The sequence below is a fragment of the Hordeum vulgare genome, chromosome 7H (assembly GCF_904849725.1).
Source record: "Hordeum vulgare subsp. vulgare chromosome 7H, MorexV3_pseudomolecules_assembly, whole genome shotgun sequence".
Classification (NCBI taxonomy): Eukaryota; Viridiplantae; Streptophyta; class Magnoliopsida; order Poales; family Poaceae; genus Hordeum; species Hordeum vulgare.
In genome coordinates, this window is record NC_058524.1 from 155,992,360 (window position 1) to 156,004,388 (window position 12,029).

Consider the following 12,029-nt stretch of genomic DNA (forward strand, 5'->3'; position numbering starts at 1 on the left):
AAAATCTCAAAGGGAAAGATTAAGTTCATCACATCATGATAGCAAGGGCCAAACACCATATGATCCAACTATATTACAAAGCCTGTGATACATCAAGATCGGGAAATCTCAAGAACGAGAGAGAGAGAGAGAGAGAGAGAGAGAGAGAGAGAGAGAGAGAGAGATTAAACGCATAGCCACGTCTACATACCCTCATCCTCGAGGACAAACTACTCCCTCCTCATCATGGCCTCTGTCGGGATGATGAAGATGACTATTGTAGATGATTTTCCCCTCCGGCAAGGTACTGGAAAGGCTCTAGATGGGTGTTTCTTAAATACACAGAATTGTGGCGGTGGAGGATAAGTTATATGTTAACTTTCAGGGATTTCTGGATTTATAGGAATTTTCAGCGTTGGAATCACGTCAATCGGAGCGAGGGGGTGGGTGCACCCTGTTGGCTTCTGGCCCATGGGTGGTTCCCCTCCAGTGGTTCTTCACTCTAGTATTTTTTATTTTCTTCAGAAAAAATCATAAAAAGGCTTCGGGCAATTCTGAGAACTTTTATTTTCTGCACAAAAACAACACTGTGGTAATTCTGTTGAAAACAATGTCACTCCGGGTTAGTTCTAAATAAATCATATAAAGTGCGTCAAAACCATATAAAAGTATTGTAAACGTAGGCAAATATGGCATGAATACTCCATAAATTATCGATATGTTGGAAACGTATCAACTGCTGCACCGACACCCCAACCCCTCCCTATGCCAGCGATCCATCTGCCTTTGCTTCCTCCGCTGCCGGAAACCCTTGCGCAGAGATGACCTCTGGTTTCATTGCTGGCGGAGCACCGACTCCAAGAACCGGTCTCGCGCGCGGCCTTTTCATGACATCGTGGAAGAACTCGCAGGGTGGCTTCGCGTCGCGGCCCTCCGGGAAGCCACGGAGATCCGTCTCCAAGCAACCGATGGTAGCGGCAGTGACGACGCCATCGGTAGCGACCCAAAAGAAGAAGAAATTGGTGGGGAGAAAGAAACTAGTAGCGCCTCCACCCCCGCCGCCGCCGCCGCCCGAAGTGCCCGAGTAATCGCTATTTGGTGCGCGAGCAGACGACGCGCAAATGGTGTTCGATGAAATGCCCGCAAGGTAAGATATTTTTCTTTTTTTGTTGTTGCTAGAAATGTTTACATATGAATAGCTTGATTTAGTTTTATTACACAATACTTTGTAATCTCAATGATGACGCATATTTGTCAACTATGGGGTTGGCTCCAACAATTCCCATTGGTCTCAAACCAATGAAGTGCATCAAGAAGACCATCAATATGAGGTGTATGAGGAGGGTGAGGGTATGGTTGATGCACCGAGAGGAAGGGCATGCAAGTACACCATGGACGAAGACATCTTGCTATGCAATACATGGTTGAATGTGTCTATGGATGCCACCTTTGCGGTGACCAAACTAGAGATACATATTGGTTTAGGATGAAGGAGTACTTTGATGCAAAAAAACAAGAGTGGAATTGACCGCACCGATAGATCTCTTCGCTCCCGGTGGTTGATGATCAACATAGATTATCAAAGGTGGTCAGCTGTAGTGATGTCGGTTAACAAGATAAACCCAAGTGGCACTAATGATAGAGATAGGATAAGTGCCATTTCTTTATGTTCCATGTTCATGCTTCATCTTTTGTGTTTCAAGTGGAAATTGTTCTTTTGTTTGTAGCACAATATTGCACAAAGTTTGTTCCAGGAGAAGAAAAGAAGACCAAGAAAGTAAAGGTTAAGAGAGGAAGAACATTTGAGTTGTCCCATTGCTACAAAGTGTTGAAGTATCAGGAGAAATGGAAGAAATGTGATGATGAGGAGGAGACCAACAAAGGCAATGTTGATGCGGTGGTCTTAGATGATGATGACGAGGAGGCATCAAGTGATGGCACCAAGAGGAGCCCTACACCAAACTTGGTTGCCTACTAAAAGCCAAAAATACCAAGTGGACAAGCCTAAGAAAAGAAGAAGAAGAAGAAGATGATGATGACATAGACAATGCAATGGAGGCTATTGTGATGGCAAAAAGGAAGCAAACGAGGAGAGGAAGGTGGCAAGGATCCCGGTGGTCGAGGAGAGGAGGTTGGTGGACAAGGAAAGGAGGGTGGTGGCCGAGGAGAGAAAGGTAGCATTGGAGGAGAAGAAATTGTCCATGGAGGAGCAAGCTAGATTGTTGGAATATGAGAAATACCTCTTCTTCATGGACACATCTAACTTCAATGCTAGGCAAAATGAGTACATAAACCTTTGCCATGATCAACTCTTGCTCCAAAAAAATGATGTGTATAGGATGCATGGGATCTACCATGGGAGGCTTCGAAGGCATGGGATCTACCATGAGAGGCTTCGGAGGCATGTAAGCTACCATTGAAGGTTTCATAGCCACCATGGGAGGCATGAGAGCTACCATGGGAGGCATGGGTGGCATTTGAGGTATGGGAGCACCTACAGGAGGCATGAGTTTTGGTTCCCTGATGGGAAGCATGGGAGTACCTTGCATGATGCCTCACATGTCTTCGCATGATGCCTCACATGCCTTTGAAGATAATGCGAACAATGTCCGAGGTTCTAATAACATTGAGGTGCTTGAAGATTATTAAGAGAAGAGAAAAGAGAAGGCAGATGAGAAGGAAGAGGAGGAAGAAGAGAAGGAAGAGGATGAAGCATAATTCTTGATGTTTCATTCATTTATGTGAACTTATTTATCATGAATTGCTTGTGGTTACATGAATTTGAACTATACCATGAATTTGAACTATGATATGTTGCTTAACTCATCATTTTGCAAATTTTAAATGTTCAAGATCATGTTGTTTTAATTGTCAAAAATTGATATGTGATGGTTTATATGTATCAAACGGCATGGCTCTACGCGCGCTATATTTTAGTGAGTCTCGTTAAGCCCTACTGCAACGTTCCAAATTTTACAGCGTCTACTAAACTTTCCACATGTTCCGCACGTGCTAAAACAATATTTCAACAATAATTTTTTAACGCGTGGCGCTACCGCACGGTGGTGGAGATGCTCTTAGAGCATCTCCAATAGACGGTCCATATGTAAAACTAACCTACCTTTGGAGCTCCGAGAGCAAAAAACGCTGCTCCATATGTAAAAAAAACACATCACCGCCTTCCGGAGATGTAAAATACAACACTTCGTGATGCAAATTTGCATCTTGACTTCATAAGATACATCTGATGTAAAACCACGACCGTCCGCGAAACCACTATCGGCCCCTTCATTTCATTTCCCCGTCCGCTCGCTCGTCCCCGCCCGCCCGCGACCCCCCGACATCTGCCACCGCCATGGTTGAAGCCGATGTCCCCACCGCCGCTGTAGCTGGTGGGCAAACCCACGTCGCCGCTGCCGCTGCCGCCGTGATGAACTCGCCCTCTGTGACCGCGTCCATGCCGATGCCCCCCACCCGTCGGCTCGGATTTGCGCGATCGATGACCGGTTTTACATCTTCGTTTTGGACCGTTTGTTGGAGTTGATTTTTTACATCTCCGTTTTAAACCATCCGTTGAAGTTGAATCTTTTTCAAAGATGTAAAATGTATTTTTTTGGTGCTCTAAATTTTTAAATCACTGATTTGGAACACCAAAATATACATCATGTATCGGAGATGCTCTTACCGGGGCATAGCAGCTGCTATATTCACTCACACCATTGCACACTGAAAGGCGCAACAAAAACCCCCAAACCGGAACAGCTGATACTGAAATACTACCTCGGCATCGGCGCCGCGCAATGGTGGTGGTGGGCGCCAGCGACGACGGCTGGGCGCGGCTCACCTCGAGCTCTTACGCCGCAGCAGGTCAGGGGCGGAGGCAGGAATGGGAGGTGGAGTTCGCCCGCTACGCCGCGCCGCCCCTGCGCGACACCTCGACGCCGCCGCCGCCCGGCGTCCGTTGTGCTACCAGCGCCACGGATTGCCATCCCGGCTCCTGGCTCCCCGTCGCCACGCCTGCCGCTGTTCGCGTCTCCCGCTCTAGCCACCCCTCCGCGGCCCCAGTCCTCACCGTCTCCGTCGTCGGCGTCGTCTTCGTCCGTACCGCCTCCCTTCCCTTTCCCTTCCCTTCTTCTAATCCGCGTGGCGGATTGGTGTTATGTGTTTGGTGAATGCGGTTAGTTGTGCGCGCTTGATTGTGAAGGAATTTGGGGATCGGATTGGTTGTGGTTTTGACGAGTCATGTTACATGTGCTCTGAATTCATTTGCTTCCAGAACTTGTGACTTGTGAGGATGTTGGTGTTGGCTGCGGGGCTCCATCTATGTGTGCATATGTGTTGGGATATGATACTACACGTACTCTGATTTCATCTGGTTGAAGTGATCGTGGATTGTGAATTTGTGATGGTGTGGATTTTGAAAGAGGACCTGATGCCTTGCTTTTTTTCATGAGGACATCTGATTCCCTGATATTTGTGTATTGTACTCCACTGTGTAGATGGAATCCATTCATGTTTTCATGCAATCAACTAGTGTAAAAACAAGGCTCGTTATCATCCTAGTATTTTATATATATTTTTTCGCACGTACTGTAGTACGTCTCTAATCTCAAATCGTGCCTGAGAAAAATAATGGTGAATGTTGTATAAGTGTTCAGACATGATTCGAGGTGTGAGGGATATTAATGTTTTTGTGTTTTCATAGTGTTGTTATTTATAGTAAGTTTGTATTTGAATTGTTCTGCATAAATATATTTGTTCTTGATCAGATTTCTATATTGAGTCCTGCCATACCATCATTTTGTACCAATTTTCCGGCCATTCTGTCCTGTGTGCACTATTGTCTTTGGCTATTTATACTGTAATGATTACAATATGCATATGCTTCAGGAGATGCCATGATTTCATGGCTTTTAGGCAGAAAAATTAACTTGATTGTTCTTTTTTTATCTTAGTGGGTGCTGTAAAATCATTCTAAAAAGAAGTCCCACGTGTATATATGGGATAACCTTGAGAACCTGCAAAGTTTTGTGAAAAATGCTTTCGTTTTGTAGCTAGGGCGGGGATCCTAGTTCTTCAACGATTTCTTCTAAATTGCACGTTTATTGTTATGTTCATTATTCTACAGAAGTTGCACAAGTTTGCAAAGTCTCTGTTCTAACATTGTTTTGCTGGATACCCCCTTTTCTTCACCTAACTAGTTATCATTGTCGCCTTTGCTTGTAGCACAGGAGGAGCACTTTGTGTCCATCCTCAACTTCTCATGGCCTCAGTTCACATGTGGGGGACAATGCCCAGGAAGTGGGAGCAGGGTGGTCTTTGTGAGTTTTGTTGATAAATCCAAGCAGGCAAGTCTTGTATAACTCAAATGTGATTCTGCTGACTGGCTTAGTTGACTGCTGTATTGCACTGACTTACCTACAAATTTGAAAATATTCAGAACAGATGGAGGTTGTGTTCATATGATGTTTATGCACATGGCATTTTCACATTGTTAATAACAAAAATATGTGTACAATCATGATCACATCAGTTACCCTCACTGCAGATACAGAAGTTTGCTCTACGTTTCCCACAGCTCAGTGATGTGGAGTCGTTCTTAAATTGTGTGAAGGTGCAGTTTCCTCTCTTTCTGATATCCTAACCATGTGAATCTGCGACGTTATGTGGACTCTTGGGACTTATTATGCCATCTTTTCTTACCGACTCCTTTCCAATTACCAAATATCAATTTTTTTATGCCAATTACCAAATAAGGTTAGTCTTATGCGAAGGACAACAGGCAGTTGTAGATCAACAGTACATATAATTAATCAAACTAGTAATTGTGTGGATCAGCAATCTTTAGAAAAATTTCTAAATATTTACTGAACTTGTGCTAACTTTTCTGAGTTATGTACAACCAATATTTGATGGGTGTATCCATTCTTCATTAATGTTGAATGTACATCCCTAATGTAATATGCACACATGGCTACATATTGTTACGGTGCTGAATGGAACCATGTATGTGCTTTTGGTACTCCAGCTCAGTTTAACTTCACTACATTTGCTCTTGTGCCCAGATTACCTTTTTTGAAAATAAGAAATTGCAGTGGTGATAGTTATCACTTAGCATTTCTGCACAACTTAAATTGCAGGGGTGCTATGCCACTACTGCAGTTGTGAAATTGACCATTCATGCTAGTTATAGTTTTTTTTTCAGTATACAGAGAAAGGAAGATCTTCATCAGTTTCGGTTTTGCTTTGTGAGCTTTGTCAAGCACTAAAGTAATTTCTGTTGTTGATTAAAAGGAATGCTTAGGTGACACCATGGATATCAAATCATCTGGATGCGACTACGTATGTGAAGATTCATCATCACGATCAGAATATATTGCTTCCAATGAACTTCCATACAGGTGAAACACTAGAGCTGTTTTGTGTTTATATGCTGCACGACATAATATCTGTGATAACGTAATACTATAATGCATGGGCCTGATGATGCTTCAAGCTTCGAGGGGCCAGCTTCAGATCACAGGACAGAGCAACCAGCATTGTGCTACCATGAGGAATCAGAACTGCCTGTTTCTGAACCTCTCCTTCCCTCCAACCTTGACAATATCAACTCTGGTTTCCCTCTTAGTTTCACTGAAATGTTGAAAAATTTGTCAACTGAGACTGAACATGGTTAGTGAATTCCTGTTTGATTAGGTTATATACTTAAAGCACATTTTATTTATTTTGTTTTTTCTTGGTTTATGCATGAAAGCATTGTGCATGTATGGATCAGATGCAGAGGACCTGCATCAACTGGCTGGAACTGACCATCCTCAAGGAGTAATGTATGGTGGATCAGATGGGGAGGACCTGCATCAACTGACTGGAACTGACCATCCTCAAGAGGTAAAGTATGGCGGATCAGGTGCGGAGGACCTGCATCAACTGACTGGAACTGATCATCCTCAAGAGGTAATATATGGCTAAATACTGCAAATTTTATGTTCTACTGACCATCCTAAGCCAAGCGATTCTGGTCCCTCTAGTCTTGTCCTTTTAAATACTGCAAAAAAAAAATCTGCTTAAGTAATGTTCTTTATATTTGTAATTTTTGCAGGTGTTCACACAAGATGCTTGTCATGACGGTACCCAAAATTTCAGCTTCATTTGTCGCTTATGTGACTTGCCGTTTCCATTTTTCTGACATGTATACAATATTTCCTTCAATTGCAGCTGGCAGTAATGGAAATACTGCTGATAAAGAAACTGGTACTAGCAAGTCAACAAACGAAATTGATACTAGTAAACCAACAAGTGATATTATGGCAAGGATAAAGGTTTTTTTTTTCTCATCGAGAATCTCTAAGTTGGCCCGCAAGTTTATTCCTCGTGATCCAACAAACATTTATCTTATGTTTACTGTTTTACTTTTGCAGAAATATCTGGCTGATGAGTCATTCCATGGTACGCTTTCTACTCATCTTCTTGTAGTACTAGTAAGATAAACAAAAGTGAAAAAATGAAACCATTTTTTCTTGGCATTTTCATTACCACCACATAGAATCCTCATTTGGAAACCCATGTGATGATTCGTATTACCACTACATAGATTCCTCATTTCACCGCCCTGTGTTATACTGATTTGTGCTTTTCCTTTCCCTAGATACGCTGTTCAAGGTCGAGAAAATCATTGATGAACTGGGTGTGAAAGCATTGTGCATGTACGGATCAGATGCAGAGGACCTGCATCAACTGGCTGGAACTGACCATCCTCATGGAGTAATGTATGGTGGATCAGGTGCGGAGGACCTGCATCAACTGACTGGAACTGATCGTCCTCAAGAGGTAATATATGGCTAAATACTGCAAATTTTATGTTCTACTGACCATCCTATAGCAATAAGCCAAGCGATTCTGGTCCCTCTAGTCTTGTCCTTTCAAATACTGAAAAAAAAAATTCTACTTAAGTAATGTTCTTTATATTTGTAATTTTTGCAGGTGTTCACACAAGATGCTTGTCATGATGGTACCCAAAATTTCAGCTTCATTTGCTGCTTATGTGACTTGCCGTTTCCATTTTTCTGACATGTATACAGTATTTCCTTCAATTGCAGTTGGCAGTAATGGAAATACTGCTGATAAAGAAACTGGTACTAGCAAGTCAACAAAAGAAATTGATACTAGTAAATCAACAAGTGATATTATGGCAAGGATAAAGGTATTATTTTTTCTCATCGAGAATCTCTAAGTTGGCCCGCAAGTTTTTTCCTCGTGATCCAACAAATATTTATCTTATGTTTACTGTTTTACTTTTGCAGAAATATCTGGCTGATGAGTCATTCCATGGTACACTTTCTACTCTTGTAGTACTAGTAAGATAAACAAAAGTGAAAAAATGAAACCATTTTTTCTTGGCATTTCCATTACCACCACATAGGATCCTCATTGGGAAACCCGTATGATGATTCGTATTACCACTACATAGATTCCTCATTTCACCGCCCTGTGTTATACTGATTTTGTGCTTTTCCTTTCCCTAGATATGCTGTTCAAGCTCGAGAGAATCATTGATGAACTGGGTGTGGACTTGTCCGTCTACCCCTAGACACATAGGAAAACCTCCTCATAGCCGCTCGAAGCCTCTGTTTTCTCTGCCAATGGAAATTGAAACACAGAATGTAGTTGTAGTTCACTCGGCGGTTCCTGAATTGTTGCTTCTAATCCTAGCAAAGTTGTGACGTACGCAGGGATGGGAACTTATTGGGGCTTATATATTGTGCATCATTATGTGTTGTGTTCTGCTTATGCTGCTGCGTGAGAACAAATGATACGAAAATAGCAAATCATGTACACATGTATTGGTTTATAAATATATTTAAGTGGTCCTGCATAATGATATACTGAGTGAATCTGTGTTCTAGTGTGTCTATATGCATCCGTATGTAGTCAGTCTCCTAGTGAAACTTTTTAAAAAAACTTACATTTAGGAACGGAAGGAGTAAGATCAAGGGTCATTTATAATACATGTTATTCCAAGTTGATAAACAAACGTACAAACGGCACAAACACGACAAAAGTACATGATTGGCTCAAGTCACATATTCATTAGAGCGAAGGAAGTAAAAATAAATAAAACAAAAGTAAATGAAAATAATAAATAAAACAAAAGCTTAACAGGGCAAATCAGATGCAGTGAAACTTAAACTTGAGCAGGCTCGTCCGCCTAGGAGAGGTGGCAAAGGAAAAGGGAAATGGAAAGGGAAAGGCAGCTCAGCTCAGTCCCTCTGGAAGCCACGGATGAACCAGTTGATCATCTGGAGCATGGGGTGCTTGGGGGGCTTGGGAAAATGGAGCATGGGCATCCAGCGGATGCCTCTGGCCTTGTTCACCATCCGGCAGTCCCGCCTGATCTGGCCCTTGGTCTTCTGTATGATCACGTCCAGCGCGCTCACCTTCTGCATCGCCTCCCCGAACCTCTTCTGGAACAGCGCGTCGTCCTTGGCGTACTGCTCCACCAGCGGCCTCGTCTGCGGGTCCATGGCCAGCGTGTTGTCCGATGTCAGCAGGCTCCGCCGCGCCAGCAGCTCCTGGTAGTAGGAGTTGTCCAGCTTCTGCCCCGTGCGCTCGTCGAAGTCCACCTTGGGCGCCGCCTCCGGGTCGTCGTCCGGCCGTGGCCGCGGGCAGATCTTCCGCAGCCGCTCCGCGTACGCCGGGTCCAGCGACGGGTCGATTTCCGACGTCTTGGAGAAGCCGTAGATGCGGTTGGAGAACATGAAGCAGTGCGCGCCCCCGATGGAGTGCGCGCCGGACAGCGTCACCAGGTCCTCCTGCGACAGCCCCCGGCTCTGGAACAGCTCCGTCAGCCGCGGCACCGTGTGCCCCGGCACCGGGAAGTTGCCCGGCAGGTCGTCCATCCGGGAGTGCACGCCGTCCCGCCGCCCGCCGGCCACCTCGTAGCTCGGCAGACCCGCCGCCACCGCCGCGTCGCGCGCCGCGAAGGACAGGATGTCCGAGCACGACACCGTGCGCGGGCACATGGCCTCGATCGTCGACTTGGCCACGTCGATCGTCCGCAGGCCGTGCAGGGTGAACCCGTTCGCCGACGACTCCTTCTCCGGCACGTCGCCCGACGGCGACTCGTCCAGCAGGATGGACGCGTCGCACCCCTACACACACACACACACACACCCCAAAGCATGCCGTGAAAAGATCTGCATTGGCGATTTGGCATGGCTCGTGGTGACCGCCGATCATGCATGCATACCGTGATGAAGCAGTCGTGGAAGAAGATGCGAATGAGGCCAGGGGCGATGGTGCGGTCCATGCCGACCTCGGTCTGGACCACGTTGCGGATCACCTGCTCGGCCTCCGGGCAAGTCCGGTTGTAGAACCCCATCTTCAGGCCGTCGACGACGAGCGCCTCGACGACGGCGAGGCGCGGGGCCGACGACGCCAGCACGAGGGAGAGCAGGAACAGCATCGCCATCGACATGCCGGCTGGTTCAAATGGCACCAGCTCCCGTACCTCGGCAGGGAGACGAACTTTGCAGATTATATAGAGAAGAAGAGGTGAAGATGGCTCGACGGAATGAGCTGCATTTTGCTTGAGGAATGGGGCCTCCGGGGAAGCTTAAGTGCGCGTTCGTTTCAAGAGGTCGAGCAACTTAAGCCTCATATTCTTTAGCCGGCAACTAAGAATAGGCCCGTGGACGGACGGTCAAACTAACCTGGATATATTTGACACCTACTAAAAAACAATAGAATGTTGTTTACGCAATGTGATAACCACAAGCAAAAATATAGTACTTCCTCCGTAAAGAAATATAAGAACGTTTATATCATTATTTTAATGATATAAATGCTCTTATATTTCTTTACGAAGGGAGTAGAACTTTCAACCTTTTCATGGAAACTTAAACTTAAAAAAAAGATTAAATATCTATAGCATTTATGTAAATATGTAATGTTGTCATTTGGATAACACACTCTACTCTCTGATGTGGATTATGTTGATCATTCGTGTACTATTTTTTGTGCTTCGAAGAACAACAGTTACATCCCTATCTAAAAAAACAGAGAAGTAAGGGGATCACAACAGTTTTCGAGGGTAGAGTATTCAACCCAAATTTATTGATTTGACACAAGGGGAGGCAACGAATATTCTCGAGTATTAGCGGCTAAGTTGTCAATTCAACCACACCCGAAGACTTAATATCTGCAACAAAGTAGTTAGTATCAAAGTAGTATGGAGGTAACAATAACAGTGGCAAACGTAACCGTAGAAGTTTTGTAGTGATCGTAACCATATCAACGGAAAAGTAACTTAGCAAAGACCAATATGTGAAAAGCTCGTAGGCAATGGATCAGTGACGGATAATTATGTTGGATGGCATTCATCATGCAACAGTCATAACATAGGGTAATACAGAACTAGCTCCAATTTCATAAATGTAATATAGGCATGTATTCCATATATAGTCATACGTGCTTATGGAAAAGAACTCGCATGACATCTTTTGTCCTACCCTCCCGTGACTGCGGGGTCCTAATGGAAACTAAGGGATATTAATGCCTCCTTTTAATAGAGAACCGTACAAAAGCATTAGCACTTAGTGAATACATGAACTCCTCAAACTACGGTAATCACCGAAAACAATCCCAGTTATTGTCACCCTCGGGGATGCGAATCATAACTCGTAATAGGTGTCTATAACTTGCAAGATAAGATCAAGAACACATATATATTCATGAAAACATAGTAGGTTCAGATCTGAAATCATGGCACTCGGGCCCTAGTGTCAAGCATTAAGCATAGCAAAGTCATAGCAACATCAATCTCAGAACATAGTGGATACTAGGGATCAAACCCTAACAAAACTAACTCGATTACATGATAGATCTCATCCAACCCATCACCTGTCCAACAAGCCTACGATGAAATTACTCACAGACAATGGAGAGCATCATGAAGTTGGTGATGAAGGATGGTTGGTGATGACGAAGGCGTCGATTTCCCCTCTCTGGAGCCCAAATCAGACTCCAGATCTACCCACCCGAGGAAGAACAGT

General features: G+C 44.3%; 2 protein-coding genes across 5 annotated transcripts; one reads left to right on the top strand and one right to left on the bottom strand.

Annotated features, from left to right (window-relative positions):
• Positions 1 to 3,724: 3,724 nt before the first annotated feature.
• On the top strand, positions 3,725 to 8,857 carry LOC123410242 (protein POOR HOMOLOGOUS SYNAPSIS 1-like). Of its 4 annotated transcripts, none has more exons than XM_045103155.1 (14): positions 3,725 to 4,076; positions 5,211 to 5,327; positions 5,528 to 5,593; positions 6,274 to 6,380; positions 6,476 to 6,651; positions 6,734 to 6,867; positions 7,079 to 7,106; positions 7,195 to 7,298; positions 7,398 to 7,425; positions 7,625 to 7,806; positions 7,960 to 7,987; positions 8,058 to 8,179; positions 8,280 to 8,307; positions 8,502 to 8,857. In XM_045103155.1, the coding sequence occupies exons 1-14, from the start codon at positions 3,780 to 3,782 to the stop codon at positions 8,564 to 8,566; spliced, it is 1,482 nt and encodes a 493-aa protein (XP_044959090.1). In that variant the 5' UTR covers positions 3,725 to 3,779; the 3' UTR covers positions 8,567 to 8,857. The 4 variants fall into 4 exon arrangements, with proteins under 4 accessions (XP_044959090.1, XP_044959087.1, XP_044959089.1 ...); XM_045103152.1 differs by having other exon boundaries at positions 3,727 to 4,076; positions 6,734 to 6,933; XM_045103154.1 differs by having other exon boundaries at positions 3,727 to 4,076; positions 6,755 to 6,933.
• On the bottom strand, positions 8,743 to 10,572 carry LOC123410244 (peroxidase 5-like). Its single transcript, XM_045103156.1, has 2 exons — positions 10,226 to 10,572; positions 8,743 to 10,127 (listed from the first exon to the last, which is right to left on the bottom strand). The coding sequence occupies exons 1-2, from the start codon at positions 10,451 to 10,453 to the stop codon at positions 9,237 to 9,239; spliced, it is 1,119 nt and encodes a 372-aa protein (XP_044959091.1). The 5' UTR covers positions 10,454 to 10,572; the 3' UTR covers positions 8,743 to 9,236.
• Between the last annotated feature and the right edge of the window lie 1,457 nt (positions 10,573 to 12,029).

What these genes read in the sequence shown, in the direction of transcription:
- LOC123410242 (XM_045103152.1), top strand. Translation starts at nt 3,780, where the DNA reads ATGGTGGTGGTGGGCGCCAGCGACGACGGCTGGGCGCGGCTCACCTCG. An exon ending in ATATTATGGCAAGGATAAAG is followed by an intron (nt 7,299 to 7,397) that starts GTTTTTTTTTTC and finishes TTACTTTTGCAG; the next exon opens with AAATATCTGGCTGATGAGTC. An exon ending in ACAAGATGCTTGTCATGATG is followed by an intron (nt 7,988 to 8,057) that starts GTACCCAAAATT and finishes ACATGTATACAG; the next exon opens with TATTTCCTTCAATTGCAGTT.
- LOC123410244 (XM_045103156.1), bottom strand. Translation starts at nt 10,453, where the DNA reads ATGTCGATGGCGATGCTGTTCCTGCTCTCCCTCGTGCTGGCGTCGTCG. An exon ending in TCCACGACTGCTTCATCACG is followed by an intron (nt 10,128 to 10,225) that starts GTATGCATGCAT and finishes GTGTGTGTGTAG; the next exon opens with GGGTGCGACGCGTCCATCCT.